At 45.4% G+C, this 22288-nt stretch overlaps 1 protein-coding gene across 3 annotated transcripts in view; it reads right to left on the reverse strand.

The window, feature by feature from the left end:
- The window catches only part of LOC141073598 (uncharacterized), a 102497-nt gene that overhangs the window by 11068 nt on the left and 69141 nt on the right, over positions 1 to 22288 (reverse strand). For all 3 annotated transcript variants that reach the window (XM_073560888.1, XM_073560885.1, XM_073560886.1), the window contains exon 4: positions 16570 to 16693. In XM_073560888.1, coding sequence (XP_073416989.1) covers positions 16570 to 16693 — 124 coding nt within the window. The remainder of the gene's footprint in view (positions 1 to 16569; positions 16694 to 22288) is intronic.

The following is a 22288-nucleotide window of genomic DNA, read 5'->3' on the forward strand; positions in this document are numbered from 1 at the left end:
TGTGAGGCATCGATTTCTCAAACTACAGACTTTATTGTACTTGTCTTGTTGCTCAGCTGTGCAGCTCTTTCCACTCAGGTTAGAGCCTGTTTGTGCTCTCCTCTGAAGGGAGTAGTACAAACCGTTGTAGGAAATCTTCAGTTTCTTGGCAATTTCTCACATGGAATAGCCTTCATTTCTAAGAACAAGAATAGACTGTCGAGTTTCACATGAAAGTTCTTTTTTTTTGGCCATTTTGAGAGTTTAATGGAACCAACAAATCTAATGCTCCAGATTCTCAACTAGCTCAAAGGAAGGTCAGGTTTATAGCTTCTCTAATCAGCCAAACTTTTCAGCTGTGTTAACATACTTGCACAAGGGTTTTCAAGAGTATTCTAACCATCCATTAGCCTTCTTACATAGTTAGCAAAACACAAAGTACCATAAGAACACTGGAGTGATGGTTGTTGGAAATTGGCCTCTATACACCTATGAACATATTGCATTACAAACCAGACGTTTGCAGCTAGAATAGTCATTTACACTCTATACATTGTTAATGTGGTATTTCTGAATCATTTAATGTTAGCTTCATTGGAAAAAAACTGTGCTTTTCTTTAAAAAAAAATAAAATTTCTAAGTGACCCTAAACTTTTGAACGGTAGTGTAGGATACATGGTATACAACATCGACGCTTTTCAGGTGACTGCACACCCTTAATCATGATTTGTCAAGCTGGATTTTCTTCTGTCTTAGGAAACCAGGAAACCCGGAGGAAACGCAAACACGGAGAGTGCATACAAACTCCTTGCAGATGTTGTTCTTGGTGGGATTTCAACTCAGGACCTCAGCACTGCAAAGCAACAGTGCTGTCATGATCCATGCTGGATTATGACAGATAAAAGCACTAGTAACCTTTTTTTTTTCTTTAAGCTGGTGGTTTCAGTTCTAGTTTTGCCCCCGGTGGCCGTTAGGGTCATTGCACTTGATGATTTCTTTGCTTTGCCTTTTTCCCCCGGTGGTCACTGGGATTATAGCAGCTTTTGGCCCCTGATCATTTGACCATTCCCTTTTCCTATATAGGGTCACATGGTCTATGAGCAGGGGTTGGTGATATTGCTCATTTCCAACCAAGACTGGTGAAGGAAGGAACTACAGAGGGCAGCTCAGGGGAGCTCTGGTGTAAAGTCTGGTGAAGGAAGGAATTATAGAGAGGTGTTCCTTGCAGCTCTGACAAAGCTTGGAGAAGTAGCAGCTATTCTGGAGGAAAGCTGCATTCTGGTGGTGGACTCTGTTGCTGGGAGCAATAGCAACAGAGCAAAGCTAAGTGGTGTTTCCCTGTTTGTATTTTTCCCTGGTGTGTATTAGTATAGCGGTGGGGCCAGTGCCTGCACCACCCAGCTCCCTAGCAAGGGATAGGTGTAGGGTGTGCTAGGGTGACAGATACCGGCTCGGCGACAGGAGAGGAGCCTGTATAGGGAACGTTAGGAGTGTGAGGGACACTGACTCAGGGGAGTGCAGGAGGTCTCCACGTCCCTGTTCTCTATCGCAGGGCCCACCGCTGTAACTGTTTCCCCTTCCTCCGTGTCTTGTTGTTTTAGTTACCGGCCTGCGGGTCGTGTCACACAGGACAGTTACACATGCCGTGTCTTGTTGTCTTAGTTACCGGCCTGCGGGTCGTGTCACACAGGACTGGTCCACGTGACAAGTGCTAACCACTGAGCCACCATGCTGCCCTTAATAATATATAACAAGGGAAAAGCATCACTAAATATGACAGGGGCATCAATTCATTAAAATGGTTTGGTGCCTCCTATGTTATTGATATATCATATTTTTCGGATTATAAGACACACTATTTTTGCCCCAAATTTGGGGGGAAAATGGGGGTGCGTCTTATAATGCGAATATACCTTACTGGCCACGGGGGAGCATGGTCCCAGGATTGCTGCTAGAGCAGGAAAGAGTGGAGCGTTGCTGCAGGCTGTGCTGAGATCTCATCTTCTGAGATCTTGGTGCCAAGATCTCCATCTGCATATTCGCCGCTCCCAGCAGTCATTTTCCCGGAGTCCATGGAACTGCCGGGGCTCTGGCCTCTCACAAAATGTGGGCTGAGCCCCTGCAGCAACGGACACCCGCAGCAGTGCATCACACATCCGAACACCCCCTCATCCCAGCCTGCGGCCTGCAGCAACACTCCACTCTTGCCTCCTCCAGCAGCGACCCTGTGACCCCGTTTTTCCGCAGCCACCACACCCGGTAAGCAATAAGACGCATGGATTCTAAGAAGCACCACCATTTTACAAAAAAAATAGCTTTTTTCCTTTTTTTCTCCTCAAAATATGGGGTGCGTCTTATAATCCGCAATATAAGGTATATACAGCAGTATCGGTGACTCCTTTATGAAGTATACAACAGAGCGCATATTGCTTGAGTTCTACACAATGCAAATAAGTCATCCCCTAGACATAGAAGATTGTGGTCTGTATTTGACCACATCTCCTACATTGTGGGTGTCTCTAGCTGTGAACTAGGTATGCCCCCCATTTGCATTACAAAAATAGTGAAGATACCACTTGAGACAAAAAAAAAATTATTTCATATTTGCAAGTCAGTGCAAGTAGGCCAACGCTAACGTTTCGGTCAACGTACCTTGATCACAGCCTACAAAATCATATGAGTACATTTGAAAGTACATAAAATGAAATGATATAAACTATACATAAAATTAAATTAGTTTACCGTAATTAACAAAAATTTTTTTTACAAATTAATAATTCACAGCATTAACAAGAAAAAAAAACCAGGAAATTTGAAGTACAAAAATATAAAATTAAACTGCACAGATGAAATTTAATTACAGTAAATGGCAGAACAAAACAAATATGAAGAAAGTTTATACTGTAAACATAGCATATGACATGTATCATCAGATGTAACATTAAGAGAATGAATAGAGAATATATACACACACATATATGTATGTATATAGCGAGAGAGAGACAGATCAAACCCCACACCCAGGTATTTGTATATACAGAGGCATAGTAATAAGAGGCAGAAAGAGCCAAAGAGAGGCGAAAGTGAAATGAACAGGAAGCATATGTGAAGGAAAAACAAAATGATATAATTAAGTAACATAAGTTGAAGTATAAACCAATTAGACCACGTACAGAGAAAATTGATACTTGTGTCAAATGAGTCATAAAATGAGGCCAAGACGGAATTCACAGACTACAAACTCTGCATAAAGTCTTAGGCCCCTTCCAGAAATAATGTTCCTCATCCTGGGCCTTTTCCTAGTATAATGTCCCCCCACTGTGGGCCCCTTACAGTAATAATTTTCCCCATCCTGGGCCCCCTCCTGGTATGTCCCCCATTTTGTGCCCCTTCCAATAATAATGTCCACCACCCTGAGCCTCTTCCAGTAATAATGTCCCTCATCCCTCATCCTAAGCTTCTTCGTGGTATAAGGTCCCTCATCCGGTGTCCCTTCCAGTAATAATGGCTCCCATTCTCCAAAACAAATTTTTTTTAAACTAAATAAATCCTCATACTTTCTTCTACTCCCACGATGTGCGGTTCCTCTTCAATAGCTGGCGCAGTTACTTCAGTAACCAAATAAACATCTGACTGCAATATATGAAAAAACATTGAAGCTACAACATTTGTGAAAACCAAAATTTGTTTCAGCCTCAAAGCCTTTTGCCATGACTGTAGAGGCTTTCTCCTGGCAACCCTTTAAAGGGAATCTGTCACCCTATTTTTCGCCTATCAGCTGCCGGCACCGACATCAGGGGCTTATCTACAGCATTCTGTAATGCTGTAGATAAGCCCCCGATGTAACCTGAAAGTTAAGAAAAAAAGAGTTAGATTATACTCACCCTGGCGTTCGGTCCGGTCCGATGGGTGTCGCCGTCCGGTGCCTCCCATCTTCTAAAGGTGACGTCCTCTTCTTTTCTGCCTGCTGTGGCTCCTGCGCAGGCGCACTGCTCTGCCCTGTTGAGGGCAGAGCAGAGTCCTGCAGTGCTCAGGGAGAGGGTCCGGCGCCTGCGCCGGAGCCACGACAGGAAGGATAGAAGAAGACGTCACCGTTAGAAGAAGGGAGGCGCCGGACCGCAACACCCATCGGACCAAGACCAGACCGCCCCCCCCGGTGAGTATAATATAACTCCTTTTTCTTATCTTTCAGGTTACATCGGGGGCTTATCTACAGCATTACAGAATGCTGTAGATAAGCCCCTGATGTCGGTGCCGGCAGCTGATAGGCGAAAAATAGGGTGACAGATTCACTTTAAAACAAGCAATACTTGTTAAGTCTTTTTCTAATTGTACTGTCATGAACTTAAACATTTGACATGGAAACTGAGGCCTTTAAAGGCCCCGTCTCACATAGCGAGATCGCTAGCGAGATCGCTGATGCTTCACTGATTTTGTGACGCAACAGCGATCTCGCTACATGTGACACGCAGCGGCAACCGTCCCCCCCGCTGGATATCGCTGATCGTGCACAAATGTTCTGGGCCATTTTTTCATTGTCGGCGTTCCGCTGGCCAGCATGCATCGCTGTGTTTGACGACGCTGTGTCGTTGGCGACGCACAACTCGGACGCAGGCTGGAATCATTCAGAATAGCTGATTTTTTTACAAAAATCTCTTGATATGCAAGGCTCAATTGTTTGGAAATATCCTTATAACCATTCTCTTAGATCACTGCTGATATCTTTCCTTCTTGGCATTGAAGTGGTCACACTTGCTGATAAACAATTAATCTAGGGCATCTGATTAACAGCGCCTGTGTGTTTTAACCTTCTTAATTCTTTACCTTCTTAATGCATGGAATCAGTAAGAGTTTACTTAATTTTCGAACCCTGCTCCTGCGTTTTGGTTTTATTTTTGCTAAATAATAAAACGACACAATGGGGGGTGTGGCCTGCATGCAGACCAGAGAGGCCACATAACTCACAGGTTCCTGCTTCTCCGGACTTAAACTGGCTAATAACAGCACTCTATATTACCTCTCCTCCTCCCTGTGCACAGCAACGGCTCCTGGAAGGTCCTGGGCACATGATGACCCGAGGGAGGGCGCAGAAACGCAGTTCCCCGCCGAAGCTCCCAGACTTCTTCCCCCGAGGACAAACTGCACATGCTGCAGGTAAAATGGCTGCGGCCTCCCCCTCAGCTTCCTCCCACTCATCGGGTGGCTCTGGGGGGAGGGGGGCTTCTGAGACTCACAGCAACCTGTCTCCTATTACTAAAGGAGACATGAGAGACTTTCTGGCCTCCATTCGTGCTTCCCTAAAGGAAGATATGCAGTCCATGCTGCAAGAGATTAGAGGGGAAGTCTCGACCCTGGGGGAGAGAACTGCTCATGTCGAGAGCAAGATGGCTGAATATGCCAAGACTATAAATGCACTAGTGGATGAGAACGAAGCTTTGAGACAGGATATGGCTGTGGTCCAGGATAAGATGTATAATCTGGAAGATAAATCACGGAGGAATAATGTGCGTGTCAGGGGCATACCGGAGGACATTCCAGATAAGGATCTGGCTGACTTTTTGCTTAAATTCATGCAAACTGTACTCCCAACCTTGCTCCCCAGGGATTTCCTGATTGACAGGATACATAGACTCCCCAAACCACGGCATGTGGACCCAGCCTTGCCCAGAGACACTTTGGCACGCGTCCACTTCTATACTACCAAAGACGCCTTCATGCAGGGAATGAGGAAACCCCCTGAGCTCCCTGCTGAATACCAAGGCTTACAGGTGTTCCCAGATTTATCAGCGTCCACGCTGGCAAGGAGGCGAGAATTTGCTCATGTTTGTAAAGTACTACGTGATGTTCATATCCGATACAAAGGGGGATTCAATCCTGTCAGGCTGATAATATCTTATGAAGGTCGTGGTGTGGTCTGCCAATCTCCCAAACAGGCTGAGAACAAGCTAACCGATTGGAAGATTTCCTTTGCTCCCCGCCAGGACCCGATGGGAAAGAAAATTGTTCAGGACTGGATTCAAACTTGAAGAGGAGGATGAGATGCTGTCCGGATGCAGGACTCTGCTGTGAGGGTGCTACGGATTTTGTCACCGTTTTTTTTTTCTTTTTGCTCCAGCACCCCATCCAAGATAACTCTCGGTTATTTTCCATCTTTTTGGGAGTGAACCTTGGAACTGCCCTGAGCTGGCATTTACCTGCGGTCTAAGACTGACCACTCAGGCGTTTCACTGCCTGACTAGCCTGGCCTTTGGCCTAGTGGCTGCATGACTTTGTGTTTAGAATTTTTTTTTACTTTTCTCTGTGTTTTGTTTCCCTTGTCTCCTGTTTTTTAGGTGCACCTCCAAGATGGGTCTTTTTAATGTGGTTACTGTAGTTCTCCATGTTGCCAACACACGAGCCCAGATGCAGATGATGTGGGTTCATGAAGATGTATGTGTGATAGCAAGTTTTATAATGTATAATTATGAGTGTTACCATTATGTCTTTAAATGTTAGGGGGTTGAATTCCCCCTGTAAGAGGTCCATCCTATGGAAAGAGGTGAAAAAATCAGGTGCAGAGATTATCTGCCTGCAGGAGACGCATCTGATAGAAGCTGATAATTTTAGGCTGCGTCACCCACAGTTCTCTAATATTTACTTTGCTAATAATAACACTAAAAAGGCTGGGGTGTGCATCATCTTTAAAAATACATTAGCCATCAATTGTATTCGGAAGGTAGTGGATCCTGCGGGCAGATTTCTGTCCCTCATATGCACATTGAATGGCGAGTTGCACACTATCACAGTCATCTACGCCCCAAATCATTCGCAACAGACATTTATCCGCAAAGTACTACATAGAGTGGATGGTCTGGCGCAGGGTGAAAAGATATACTGTGGAGACTTTAATCTTCCCATGGACAGGGATCTAGACTGCTCACAAGGTGGCATTCGGCCTAGGGGGGAGTTGAAAGGCATAGCCAAAGAATATCATCTACACGATTTCTGGAGTGAAAAAGATTATACCTTTTATTCCTTCCGACACCGTACATATACTCAGGTAGACCATATTCAGGTGGATACTTCGGTTCTTCCTAGGTGCGCCTCCTCCAGCATAGGACTAATTACCTGGTCTGACCATGCTCCCATTGTGTTACAGTTAGCGTTAAAACATCATGCGAACCCTGCTTTTCGGTGGCGTCTGAACCCGTATCTTCTACTAAATGAGAAGGTGACGTGTGGTATCTCTACTGAGTTGACTCACTACTTCCATGTTAACGATAATGGGGAAGTTTCAGATGAAACGCTATGGGCTGCGCATAAAGTGGTTATACGGGGATATCTCATACAACAAGCCTCCATACTGAAGCGTAACAGAGGGATACGGGATGACCTCTTAGCTAGACTTGACCAGTTGGAATCACTGAATAAAACTTCACCCTCGCAGGCGGTGTCGGATGAGATATACGGGGTTCGCTTTCAGTTGCGGGAGGTTTTTCTTTCTGCCTATGCCCGTAATTTACGTAAGCTTAAAAATCACTTTTACGCCACTGGAGATAGGGCGGAAGCAATACTGGCACGTACGTAAACGAGAGGCTAAATCCAGAATAGACGGTTTACCAGATCAGAATGGGTGTCTGGTTAGGAATCCGCTTGACATCGCGGAGACATTTGTAAAGTACTACTCCCATTTATATAACTTACATTCTGACCCGCAGACCCGTCAACCTACTCAGGTAGCAATCGATTCATGTCTGCAATCAGTTAATTTACCGCGTGTATCCCAAGAACAATTATTATTGTTAAACGCCCCATTTACAGAAGAGGAGATCAAAAAAACTCTTAAAAGCCGTAAGCTACACACCGCGCCTGGTCCGGATGGACTTTCAAATGAATATTATCGCACTTTTCAGGAACTTCTGGCCCCAGATCTATTGAGGTTGTTTTCAAGTTGGCGGGATTCAGGCAAAGTTGCTGCCCCTAATTTGGAAGCTACTATTACCACTCTCCCTAAGCCAGGTAAGACCCCTGATAGTCCTGGGAATTTTAGACCCATTGCTTTATTGAATTGTGATTTAAAGATATATACCAAATTGCTAGCCTCCCGCCTTCATTTGATAATCCCCTCTCTTGTCTCTCCTGAACAGGTCGGTTTTGTGGCTGGCCGGGAAACCAAGGATGGTACCCGCCGAATGTTGAATCTCATTAGGGTGGCAGAACTGTCGGGCCTTCCCAGTGCATTCCTGTCCTTGGACGCTGAGAAGGCCTTTGATAGGGTGCACTGGGGATATTTGGGAAGTGTTCTTAGGAAGTTTGGTTTGGAGGGCCCCATCCTTTCGGTGATTCTAGCCATATATTCCACCCCATCAGCCAGAGTCCTAGCCTCTGGGTTTGTATCTACCCCCTTTTTGATCACTAACGGGACGCGACAGGGATGCCCACTATCCCCCATTATATTTGCATTATGCATGGAGCCACTGGCGGAGAAAATCCGTCTTAACTCTGATATCTCAGGTCTGATGGTGGGCCCGGCTGCTCACAAGATCGGTCTTTACACGGACGACGTTATCATAGCCTGTGTGGACCTGGAGCGGTCATTTTCGGCCGTCATGGTTGAACTAGAGGAGTTTGCATCAGTATCCTATTACAAATTGAATGCATCCAAATCACTGGTATTCCCTGTCGCGGTCCCTTTGGTCACCAAAGCTGAATTAGAGAATAAGTTTCCCTTTCGATGGACTGATCAGGGTATCCCTTACCTTGGTACAAAGCTTACACACTCTCAACATATCATAGAGGCGGACTATACTGCTTTATTCAGACAGATAAAGACCGAGCTGGACACCTTACATCTGTTTATGACCTCCTGGGTGGCTAGAATTAATATTTTCAAGATGAAAATTCTCCCCAAGATATATTACCGTATTTTTCGCTTTAAAAGACGCTCCGGATTATAAGACGCACCACAATTTTTGAGGAGAAAAATAAGAAAAAAATATTTTTTAATAAAATGGTGGTGCCTCTTATAATCCTTGCATCTTATTGCTTACCGGGGTTGGTGGCTGCGGTGTAGAGGGGTCCCAGGCTCGCTGCTGGAGGAGGCAGGCGTGGAGTGATGCTGCAGGCCGCATTCAGGGATGAGGGGGGGCTCCGATGTGTGCTGTTGCTGCTGCAGAGTCTTGTGCTGGTGTCAGGTTTCTCCACTTGTCCGGCGGTTGGAGGCCGGTGCTGCGGGTGCTCCGGTGCGGCGTTGTGTGCCCATCGATGCCCGGGGCTCTGCCGACATTGTTTGACAGACCAGAGCCCCAGCATTTCCTTGGTTCCCTGTATATGTGCGCTGAAGTGCCGGTAAAAAAAAAAATGGCCGCCGGCGCATGCGCAGATGGGATCTCGGGACCAGTTCTCGAGAGATGAGATCTGAAATCTCATCTCTCGAGAGCTGGGTCCCGAGATCCCATCTGCGCACGCGCGGCGGCCATTTTTTTGCAGGCACCACCGCGCGCACACAGGGAACCCAGGGAAAATGGCCGCCGGCGCGTGCGCAGATGGGATCTCGGGACCCACCTCTCGAGAGATGAGATTTCAAATCTCATCTCTCGAGAACTGGGTCCCGAGATCCCATCTGCGCACGCGCCGGCGGCCATCTTTTTACCGGCACACAGGGAACTGAGGAAATGCCGGGGCTCTGGCCTGTCGCACAATGTTGGCAGAGCCCCGGGCATCGACGGGCACACAACGCGGCACCGGACACACCCGCAGCAGCGGCCAGCAACCGCCGGACGCCCCGATCACAGCCTAGGTAAGGCATGTCCGCTTTGTAAGACGCACCCCTGTTTTCCCCCCAAATTTTGGGGAAAAAAGTGCGTCTTACAAAGCGGAAAATACGGTATTTTCAAACCTTCAGCTCTTAAAAACAAATACATATGGGCCCACAAAACTCCTCGAGTGGCCAAGTCCCTTTTGTATTACCCTTATGATCTGGGGAGCAATGGGATTGCCAGATTTGATGGCGTATTATAAGGCCTCAGTGGTAGCGGGGCTGCGGGATTGGTGGCAGCTAGATAAGGATCATAGATGGTTGCAAATCGAAAATTTCTATGCGACTAGAGGCTCCACCCGATTTATGTTAGAGGTTGAAGCCTTTGGGCCGCGGCCTTGTAATCTCCCTCTACCAACGATGTCTACTGCACTGCATTTTTGGAGACAGACGGTCCTGACTCTTATTAAAATCCCGTTAACTGAAGTGTCATTGAAGACGCTAGAATCACATATCCCGTATATAGATTTACAGCCATGGGTACTGGCTGGGGTAAAATCACTTCATCAGCTGTGTGACAGCACAGCGATTAAGCCGTTTGACCGCCTAGTTGCAAAACACCCAGATATTCGACATAGATTTTATCAGTTTTTGCAACTAAGACATCTTATACACACTACACAACCGTCGTACTTCTTTAATTCTAACCTAGACCGTACAGTAAATGGCCTCTTCCTGATGCCCGGACCTAGTACTCTCAATGTATCTATCTTGTATAGAGCCCCGAATGATCCTGACCCAGAGGTTAAACTGCAATTCATGAGACAATGGGAGAATGACTTGCAGGTCACCCTAGCGCCTGATGGGTGGCGGGAGGCGGTGTTAGAGGTTCGGAGAGTTTCCTCATGTTTAAACCATCTGGAACAATTGAAAAAAGTCCACTTACGCTGGTACTATTACCCAGTTAAAGTTGCTCACTTTGGCCCTCAGTGCTCCCCATTGTGTTGGAGAGGCTGCGGTATGTTGGGGACACTTAGCCACATGTGGTGGTCGTGCCCGAAATTACTAAGTTTTTGGGCTAGCCTAGAATACGTGATAGGTGAGGTAACTGGGATCCGGATGGCCTTACAACCCAGTATGGTTTTATTGCATATCGGTTTGGATGAGATCCCGTATGTGTTGAAAGGAGTGTTCTCACATTTGTTTATAGCCGCTAGACTGGCAGTGGCATCCAAATGGAGAGTGGCCAGCGCTCCGACCATACAATTTGTGATTGACAGGATGAACCTTCATTGCCAATACGAAAAGGCTCTGGTATTATCTGCGTCATCTAAAAAGAAAAAGTCCCAGATTTGGGAACTATGGCTTGGTAGCCGTCTCTCCCTTCAGTCCACCGTGATGATGCTTGTGCTACTTCGATTCAGGGTCTGATATTCCCTGCCCGCGAGGAACCCTGCTATGTGTCTAGCTTATATGCCACTTTGATATTCAGGAACCTGCACTTTAGCAGGTCAGTTTCTGTTAAGACCTTTGATCTAAGTAATTTACAGTCGTATACTTAGGTGTACCTACCCCCTTTTCCCCCCTTATTCCTTGCCTCCTACGTTTGTATGTCTGTTTTCTTGATGTATTATTAATCTACTCTACACTGTTTGCGGAATTGATGTGTTTTCCTGTTTAACTATGTAAAATTTCAATAAATACGATTTTGGAAAAAGAAAAAAAAGAAAACGACACAATGTAAATTTTCATGTGTTGCAGTTCATCTGTGGTTGTATTTACCTAATTTTAAGACCTTCTAAAAACCAGATTTTTTTAAACATAATTTTATTAGAAATTGTATGATTTTATGTACCAAGTTTTACAGTACAATTCATGTACTTCGTTTTTCTCAAGACTGCTCTATTAGATGGCTGGCCATTCCCAGTGTTGGATTTTAACATTCCTCACCACCAGAAATATCTGGCAGTGGTGCATCCAGAACACTCAGCTGAGCAGTGTAAGCCTTCCTAAACGGGGGTGGGTGTGCTGGTCTGGAAAAATAGTTGACGTACGAAAACTCAAACAGTGCAAAACTATGTGACTATATTTGGATGTTCAGATTTATGCAGATGAGAGACAGTGGTATAACTAGAGTCTGATGAGCCCCGATGCAAAATTTGTCCCATCGGACACTAGTTTCGCCACTAGAATAGCCTAAACTAGCCTACTGGGAGACAGCAACCTTCAAATATGAGAGACCTGGTGCAGTTTGCAAGACAGATCAAAAATTCCAGTTGAGAGGTTGCTGATGCTTATAGAAAGCGAATGATTGCAGGTATTTATTCCAAAGGGTGCGCAACCAAATATTAAGTTGAGGATGCCAACAATTTTTTCTGGCCCATTTTTGGGGTTTTGTATGAAATTACATCAAATTTGCCTATTTTTTTCTCTGTTTTTTGTGTTATTCTAATACACGAAAAGGAAATACAGATATGTATAACAAAACATGTGTAATGGCAATAATTTTCTTCATTTTCTGGAACAATTTCAAGGTTGCCAACACTTTCAGCCATGGCTGTATGTTCCCCATCTGGTATATATGTTCCTCATCTGGGCCATGCTGGTATAATATATCTCACATCCTGGCATATATGTCCCCCATTTGGGCCCATCCTGGTAGATATTTCAACCGCTCTGCCGCTGTTCTTTAACACATAAAAAAAAAAAGAAACGATTCTACTCAACTTCCTCCTCTCCAATGCAATCGCTACACCCCTAGATGAGAGAGGTAACATAAACATTTACAGAATAAAACTGTGAAAATAGCCTGCTAGATGCCAAATAATTAAACATTTAGGCTTATGTGCACACGTTGTGGAATTCCCGCGGTAACTTCCGCGGCAATTCCGGAATTCCATTACACGGGAAAATTGTTGCATTTTAAATTCCCGCAATTTTCCAGTGGAAAAACTAGTGATTTGCAAGCGTAATTAGCTTGCAGAATGCTAGCATTTTCCAGACGATCTGTAGCATCTCTTGGAGAACTGATTGACAGGTTGGTCACACTCGTTAAACATTGTGTTTGACGAGTGTGACCAACTTTTTACTATTGAGGCTGCCTATGCAGAATCACTAGTAAAAAGATCTAATGTTAAAAATAATAAAAAAATAATAATATCGGGTTATATTCACCTTCCGGCATCCCGCGCAGCCTTCCCGGGCCTCAACGATGCTCCCGTTCCCAGTAATGCCTTGCGAGACCTTTGATGACGTCGCAGTCTCGCGATACTGTAGCGATCTCGCGAGGAATAGGGACCGCTACAGTATCGCGAGACCGCAACGTCATCAAAGGTCTCGCAAGGCAATACTGGGAACGGGAGCATCGCTGAGGCCCGGGAAGGCTGCGCGGGAAGCCGAAAGGTGAATATAACACGATTTTTTATTTTTTATTCTATTTTTTACAGGGATATGGTACCCACAGCCTGGAGGAGAGTCTCCTCTCCTCCACCCCCTGGGTACCATCCGCAAATGTTCTGCTTACTTTTCACATGGTGGGCACAGCCACATGCGGAAAGTAAGCAGAACAATGCATTCCTATGTGGGCGGAATCCCCGCGATTCCGCAAAATTAATGAGCATGCTGAGTATTTTTCCGCAATGCAATTCCGCCGCGGGAAAATCCGCAGCATTAGCACAGCATTGCGGAATCCCATAGGAATGCATGGGATGCTGTTTTTTTGCGTTTTCGCGGCAAAAAAAGTGACATGTGAACGTAGCCTTACACCATAAAATTAGGTGTGTAGCAGGGCAAATGATAGGTGGTGGAGTGGGCTGGGCACTTGGCTACGGTGCCCATTCTCAGATGGGAGCCCTAATGTGTCCCCGTCTGTCTAGGAACGGACAATTGGCTTACAGTGAGTCTATGTGATACCCAGAGAGCAGTTCAGCCTACACTTTCAGTGTGGCTGGTGCCCAGAAAAAAGAAGGGGCAGAGTACAGTTGCACTTCTGACGTTTGCTACCTACAAATAACATAAAACATGGTGCTCGGACAGAAGAAGCACAGACCTTTGCTGCTTCTCTTGAAATGTTCCTGGACAGGCACCCTGCTGCCTAGTGTTATTTGCAGCACCATTGTGGTGGCAGAACTCAGGGGTGCAATGGGCACCCTGTTCTGCCTCACCTGACTGGGTGCTATGATGACAATTGACATTGACGACTACTTTGCAGCCGCCACAGCAGAGGTCAGGAGTGCAGTGCACACCTCTGCTCTACCTCTTCTCCTCTCTGAGAGCTGGCCATGCACACTGACAGGGTTATAGGGTTATATTGTGATCTGACAGCCACCATTAATGTTAGGAATGCCTTCGACGGATGCAATCGTCCTCCTCCGGTTTCCAGACTGCTCCTTTGGTCTGTCAACTCTCCAGGGAAGGTGGTTTCCGAAAGGAACCACCCCTTGGCTGGGTCTTTCCCTGGAGGAAGATCTGGCTAGTCCCGTGTTTGAGACTCTTAAATGAGGCTCCACGGACTTTATTTGCATATTCGTATTTCCCAGGGAGCAATGCACCTAGCATTTCACTTTGATTGAGCGCCTTTGCCGGCTGCCGCATTGACTGGTCTCCCTGAGGTCAGTGATTGTTTCGTGACAAACAAAAATTGAAAGACTCTTGGCTGATATAAAAAGCTTTTACAAGCTGTGACACTTTCAAAAAGGGGTGCTACTAGGTACAAACCATGCAGGACGCCCAAACTTTTGCACAGACCCATTCCTTGTTGTGGCTTTTAAAATGCAAATGATGTAAATATTTTTTTTCCTAAAATACAAAAGGAAATGTGTCTTTACCTTTAGACTTTCTAGAAATAATGTAGTCTTCAACTTGCTTAACTGTTCACAATAACAGTAAATTTGACCAGGGGTGCCCAAGCTTTTACACGCCACTGTAGATTTGTTAAGAACATATGGAGCAACTAGAGTAGCCAGTGCATTACTCCCTGCCTCCTACACATACCCTCATGCACATGCTCACATGTCCCAGCGTGCGTGCATGTGTACGGGAAGGGACAGGGGGAGTCCAGAGAGTTAGCTGTTGGCTGCAGTAGCATTTGGCCAATAGCTATTTTCTTTGTATGACCAGCCTTGTATTATACAGCCAGTCGAAGCTAGCTCCGATCTTGCAACTTTTTAACCATCTTCAATAGAAAGTATGCAGTGTAAAGCAGCGGTGTCCACGCTGTGCCGTTATGAGGCAGTGACCCAGCAAGTTCAAAACAGAAAGGTTTTTAATGTGCAACAAAACTCACTCAGTGCACAGCACGCTGTATCTTCCTGATCGCAGCCGGTTAAACAAAACACCAGTCCAGGGAAGTTGCCGTGAGCAACGTACTGCCGGGTATGCAGTGAGGGTTGCCAGTACCTTTGACTCCGCTGGCCCCGAGTTAACTCACACAGGGCGTGCTCTGCTGATCACCTGCTCTGTTTCCTCACCAGAGCAACACTGACTAAATCAACACTCCCTGTAGGGTATTTTTTTTCCATTTTCAACCTGTGGCCATAGGCCACACATAAGACCTGGACTGGAGGAAACGGACCAGCCCCACTAACTTCCTGCAGTCCGTTTCAAAAATAAAAGCCCATACCGGGTTTTCCTAAACAAACTCCTTGGTCCAAATAGCTTGACCAGGTTCGAACTTACTTTCATTCTGCCCTGCGAGTCACAGGCACACTGCTGTGATCACAAGGCACTCCAGCGGATCTAATACATTTCAGAGAACATAATGGGGGACACATAGCGACCCTCACATGACACTGGTCACTGCCTCACAGTAGTTTAACAGTGCGTATTTTGCATTAATAGGCTGCCATGGTAGCCGGGGCCCTAATAGATGTCCCCAAAGTTTTCCATCTTTAAAACCCCCAACGAAGCATTGACACATTCAGTGCTTCATAATTTATCACTAAAATGAAAATGCAACACAATACAGGATTACAGTAATATATTCTGCAAGAAATGAAGGTTACAACTGTAAAAGCGTGAAGTATTCAAATATTACGCCATTTCCCTCTCACAGTGAAAAATGTTGAAATTGTGATTTTTTTTCCCCCCATTTTCAGGAAATTTAAAAAAAAAAATTTAAATAGTGGCACTCAAAACTACAACTGGACTCTGGCACATTTGATGAATGAGACACGGGGTGTGGTCCTGCGCCTCCAATTTCCACCACTTTTGATGGCGCTGATCCAAAATGGCGTGAAAACATCAAATGTCGCAGAATGTCCGCAACTCCGCACTGAACAAAAAAATTGCAACCTTTCAAAGCTTTTACACTACTGTGGATGAATTTGATGCATCGGCCCCCTAGTCTTCATAGTTTTCATACAGTATATCGTCAACAATTTAAAAAAAAAAATGATGGCTCTCAAAAAGATGGCTGTGATAGGAAGGTGACAAAGGGATTGTCTTGCGATATCATATTGATGTGGGGGGTGTAACACTTGGCACCACCACCGATCAGCTGTTTTCAGCTTCTGTGGGATGTAAAGAGTGAATGGATGGATTGGGAACAGAACAACTCTATTGTGTAGTTGAGGATTGGTCATCAATATCATAAGACATGACAGCGCCCTTAAAAACTGCTCCTGTTAAGTATACTGTTTGCAATTATTTTTCTTAATGTGTCAATGTTGGTATTTCTGAGCAATTTATACAAGTAATAATGTAAGGAACATGAAAATCACCTAGAAATCTCTAGTAAAACGCTATATACACACTATATAAATATCCTTAGACATATAGTATTTTACTTTGTATTATAAAAGTTACATTATGTCTTCAAAACTTTACAGTCAAAGGCAAAGAAAATCTCCTCCTACCAGATAAAATGCGAGTCTTCCGATTTTCCATAATACTGTCCTCATACTGATCCCTGTGTCCTTCTATGTACTCCCACTCCTCCAGGGAGAAATGGACGGTGATGTCCTGACACCTTATAGGAACCTGAGACACAGATACAAATTCAATGTATCACAGTGGAGACTGACCAGAGACCTTGCAGTTATTGGTGGATTTACAAAAAAATCTAAAGGTTTAGTATCAATGTCTCCATTACGTCCAGGCCTTATAAATGGATTCCAGGTACTTCATAGAGGTCGTCCATACCAGATCGATGGGGAAACAAGGTTCGGCACTCCCAGGATCTGCCATTTGTAGTGACCGCAGTGGCTGGATGAGGAAAAGCACGACTACGTTTTCTGTGTAGTGACCACCCTTGGGCGCTGTACTTAGCTCCGATTACCATGATAAAAATCAATCATATTGTACAACTCAAATCTATTGTAAAACCAGAAAGACCCTATATGGTTTTCTCAGCAGTTTTCCCTAATTACCACTTCCACACAATTTTGCATTTTTCAAGGATTGTCTGACAACTGTGCAACTGAAATGCTTACTCTGGTAATAAACTGATGGAAAAAAATAACCTAAAAACTACATAGCAGATGTGTGCAAACTGTTTAAAGGGAATCTGTCAGCTTGTTCCCGTTATGTAATCGGAGAGCAGCATGACGCGGGGATTGAGAGCCTGATTCCAGTGACATCACTTCCAGGGCTGTTTGCTGTAAAGGTCAATAAAATGTCATTTCTGACAGACAAACAAAAGGTTTCATTGATCAGCAATGTAGTGAAATAGCTTAGTTACTCACCGATAACGGTGTTTCTCGGAACCCATGACAGCACCACGGAGAGAGGGGATCCGCCCTTCAGGGACAGGAACCTACAGATAAAAAGGGCGGTACCTCTCCTCCGCCTTCAGTTGGTTACAAAGCATCAGAGGGTCTCCAGGTTAGTTAGACAACAGAAATATATACACAATATTATAATACTGCTTACTTATCAAAGCACCGTGTCTAAATGGAAACACTCTACTAACAGTAAAAACGTGCTCACCATACTCGTGAAGGGGAGGGGAATAAGCGGGTGCTGTCATGGGTTCCGAGAAACACCGTTATCGGTGAGTAACTAAGCTATTCTCTCTCACCCATGACAGCACCACGGAGAGAATAACAGAGATTGGTAGCTTAGGAAGGGACCACCGCCTGAAGGACCCTTCTCCCGAAGGTCAGGTCAGATGTAGAGGCTAGATCTAATCTATAGTGCCTAAAAAAGGTCGAAGGTGATGACCAGGTGGCCGCCTTACAGATTTGTTCTATTGATACCTCAGATTTTTCAGCCCATGAGGTCGCCATTGCCCTTGTGGAATGAGCTCTCAGCCCCTCTGGGATGGTATTCCCGCTGGATGAATATGCCAGGGCAATCGCATCCCTTATCCACCTCGCCAGGGTACTCTTGGATGCTTTGAGCCCCGTCCGAGGACCCTGGAAACACACAAAGAGAGAGCCTTCCTTCCAACACTTTTTGGTGGCCTCTAAGTACTGTACTAGGCACCTTTTAACATCTAAAGTGTGGAATTTTTCTTCCCCCTTATTTTTTGGATTTGGGCAGAAGGAAGGAAGGACTACCTCCTGGGACCTGTGGAAATGTGATGATACTTTAGGTAAATAGGCCGGGTCAGGTTTTAGGATGACTCTATCCTCTAGAATTTTTGTAAAAGGAGGCCTTGCTGACAAGGCTTGAATATCGCTCACTCTTCGAGCTGATGTTAGTGCCACCAGAAGCACCGTTTTAAGTGATAGGATTTTTAGGGGTGCCGAGTGAATTGGTTCAAACGGAGGCCCTGTCAGTGTTGAAAGTACAAGATTCAGGTCCCATGACGGTAACCTTTGACTGGCTATTGGCCTAGATCTGGTTGCGGCTTTAATAAACCGTGCTACCCAGGGGTCACCTGCCACATCATGGTTATAGAGGGCGCCTAACGCCGCTATTTGTACTTTTAATGTGTTGACCGCCAGACCCTGTTCTAGGCCCTTTTGTAGAAATTCTAGGATCTTATCAATCTGAACCCCGTCCTGAACCTTTGCCCTAGAAGTGGATAGAAATTTTTTCCATGTTCTGCCGTAAGCTGTCATGGTAACCGGTTTCCTACATTTTTGTAGTGTAGTTATCAGGTTCTCTGCAAATCCCCTGTCCCTCATCAGTGCCCTCTCAAATTCCATGCTGTTAAATGGAGGTTCGGTGCCTGAGGATGTAACACAGGGCCCTGCGATAGCGGGTCCGGGAGATCCGGTAGGATCCATGGGTCGGTTACTGAGAGCATTCTTAGCCAGGAAAACCAGATTCTTTTGGGCCAGAAAGGGGCTATTAGTATCATTCTTGCCCCGTCCTCCCTGACTTTCTTTAGGACCGCTGGAATGAGCATGATTGGGGGAAAGGCATATGTTAACTCTGTGTCCATGGGAGCATAAACGCGTCCAGAGTTTGAGGATTCCCCCTGGGATCTAGGGAGCAGAAGGCGTCTACTTTTTTGTTTTTGAAATCGGCAAACAGATCTATGTCTGGGGTCCCCCACATTTTTACAATCTGCCGAAAAATGGACCGCTTTAGTACCCATTCCCCCTGTCATAATTGGGTGCGGCTCAGAAAGTCTGCCCTTTGATTCTCTGTACCGCGGATGTGTAGGGCTGTCAGAGATAGCAGGTTTGCCTCTGCCAGTTTGAGGATTTTGGTGGATGTGTCCATTAGGGCTTGGGACCTGGTTCCCCCCTGGTGATTTATATAGGCCACTGTGACTCGATTGTCCGAAAGAATGCGGACATGGTGATTTTGGAGCCGGGGTAGGAAGTGTGTCAGGGCATAGCCTACTGCTAAAAACTCTTTTTGATTTGAGGAGGCTTTTAGTTCTTGATTTCCCCATACGTTCTGAGTCACCTCGTTGTTCATGTGCGCTCCCCATCCCGTGGGACTGGCATCCGTTGTCACTATGTGTGTTATCATTGTTACCCAGGGGATCCCTTTGGACAGATTTTCCTGGTTTCCCCACCAAGCTAGGGAATAGATAGTTCTTGAATTTAGGATAATGCGACCCTCTAGGTGTCCCCCTATTGCTGCCTGGTTGGCCAATACGTCCCACTGGAGATCTCTTGTGTGTAACTGAGCCCATTGAACTGCTGGCAGGCAGGCGGATAGGGAACCCAGCAGTGACATAGCCTTCCTTAGTGTCATGGAGGGATTTTGGATTGCTCTTGCTGTAATTTGAGCGATCTTCTCCTTTCTGTGGTCTGGGAGGCGACACTCCTGAATGTTTGAGTCTAGTGATAGGCCCAAGAATTCTTGTACCCTGCTGGGCTCCAATCTTGATTTTTTTAGATTTAGAAGCCAGCCTAGGTCTTGAAGAGTGTTCATCACCCTGTCTCTCTGTTCCCTGCATTTTTGAGCCGAGCTGCCTGCTATTAGGAAATCGTCTAGATACGGGATTATTATTATATCTTGTTCCCTTATATGAGCCATCATTTCCGCTACTATTTTGGTGAATACTCGCGGGGCTATCGATATTCCGAACGGCAGGGCTCTGTACTGGAATTCTTTCACCTTGCCCTTTATTGAGACGGCTAACCTTAGATATTTCCTGGAGTCTTTGTGGATAGTGATAGTAGGCGTCGCTGAGATCCAACACCGTCATGTAGCAGTTTGGGAACAGGACTTTGGTGGTAGACTCCATTTTGAAGCTCTGATTCTTGACGTATTTGTTTAGCTTTCTCAGATTTATAATTGTACGAAAGGTGCCATCCGGTTTGGTTACTAGAAAAAGGGGGGAGTAGAACCCTCTGCCCATATCCTGCAGGGGAACCTCCTGGAGGACTCCTTTTTTTACTAGGCCTAGGACCTCGCTTTCTAGCGCTTCTTGTTCTCGCGTACTGGATCTCAGCGGCGTTGTTACATATTTTTGAGGCGGGAGAGAGAGAAAGTCTATTCTTAGGCCCCCCTGGATTAGGTTTATTATCCATGGGTTGTTTGAAATTCTCCTCCAGGCTGGAAGGAAAAAGGTTAACCTTCCCCCCACCCTGGGCGTACTGTCACTTGGAGGGCTTTTTGTCTCGGGAGAGTTATTAAAGAAGAAGCCTCTATCTCTTCTTTTGTCATCCCACTTTTGTTCCCTTGGTGGTCTCCTCTGAAAAAACCTCCTATTTAGAAAGGGCCTCTTAAGTGCCGCTGGCCCTAAATTTGGGAATCCTTTTTTCTTGTCCCCTGCTTTCTGGAGGATGTCATCTAACGTCTCCCCAAAAAGGAATTTCCCTTCACAGGGGATTGAGCATAATTTCATTTTGGTCTGTAGGTCCCCTGGCCAACTTTTAAGCCATAGTGTCCTTCGGACTGCGTTTGAAAGTGCTGCTGTTTTGGACGATAGCCTGACTGAATCGGCCGATGAGTCCGCTAGGAATACAGCCGCTCCCCTTATTACTGGGATAGAATCTAAGATTTTATCTCTTGGTGTCCCTTCCCTCAGCTGTTTCTCAAGTTGGTCCACCCATACCATTAGGGCTCTTGAGGTACATGTCGCCGCTATCGCTGGCCTGAGGTTACCGCCTGCCGACTCCCAAGCCCCCTTTAGAAAGGTATCCGCCTTTTTATCTAGGGGGTCCCTGAGGGTGCCCATGTCCTCAAAGGAAGGGCGAATTTCTTTGAGGCCTTAGCGACTGCTACATCGAGTTTTGGGGCTCTATCCCAAGACGTGGATGCCTCCTCCTCAAAGTGATATTTTCTTTTAAGGGAAGGGACCGTAGTATTTTTCCTGTCTGGCTTATCCCATTCTTTTTTGATTAGACCCTTGACAATTTCGTTAAGCGGAAATACTCTCCGTTTTTTCTGGCCTAGTCCACCGAACATTATGTCCTGGACTGTTTTATCCGGCCTCGGGTCCAATACCCCCATGGTAGATCTTACAGCTTTCACTAGTTTGTCTACCTCTTCTAGGAGAACTCTGCTATTAGAAGTGGAAAGGAAGAACAAAGACGAAAGAATCTAATTAATAAAAATATTGGAGAAAGAGAAACCAATCACAAACTAAAATGTTTCTATACTAATGCACAAAGCATGGGCAACAAACAAGGAGAATTGGAACTACTAACACAGGAAAAGAAATATGATGTCATTGGAATCACTGAAACTTGGTGGGACAATACACATGATTGGAATACAAGACTAGAAGGATACAACTTATTTGCAAGAAACAGACTTGATAAACGAGGAGGGGGTGTCGCATTGTATGTTCGAAACGCGTATATCTGCACAGAGATTGAAGCTTCAGAGACTGGGAGTTCTGTGGAAACTGTTTGGGTAAGAATACAAGGACAGAACAATGGAAAGGACACCATTGTAAGCATTTACTACAGGCCGCCTGTGCAAGCCGAAGATATAGATGAACTCTTTATGCATCAGATGGCCAAGTTCTCCAAAAAATATGACATGGTTGTCATGGGAGATTTCAACTATCCAGACATTTGTTGGGAATCTCTCTCAGGCAAAACTAACAGGTCAAGGAAATTCTTATCCTCTCTTGCTGACAACTTTATCTTCCAAAAGGTAAGGGAGAAAACAAGGGGAACTGCTACCTTGGATCTAATCCTTATAAACAGGGAGGAAATGGTTGAGGTGGTAAAAGTGGCTGGGACCCTAGGAGGTAGCGACCATGCTATTTTA

The sequence above is a fragment of the Dendrobates tinctorius genome, unplaced genomic scaffold (genome assembly GCF_039654945.1).
Source record: "Dendrobates tinctorius isolate UK_male_01 unplaced genomic scaffold, ASM3965494v1 ptg000308l, whole genome shotgun sequence".
Taxonomy (NCBI): domain Eukaryota; kingdom Metazoa; phylum Chordata; class Amphibia; order Anura; family Dendrobatidae; genus Dendrobates; species Dendrobates tinctorius.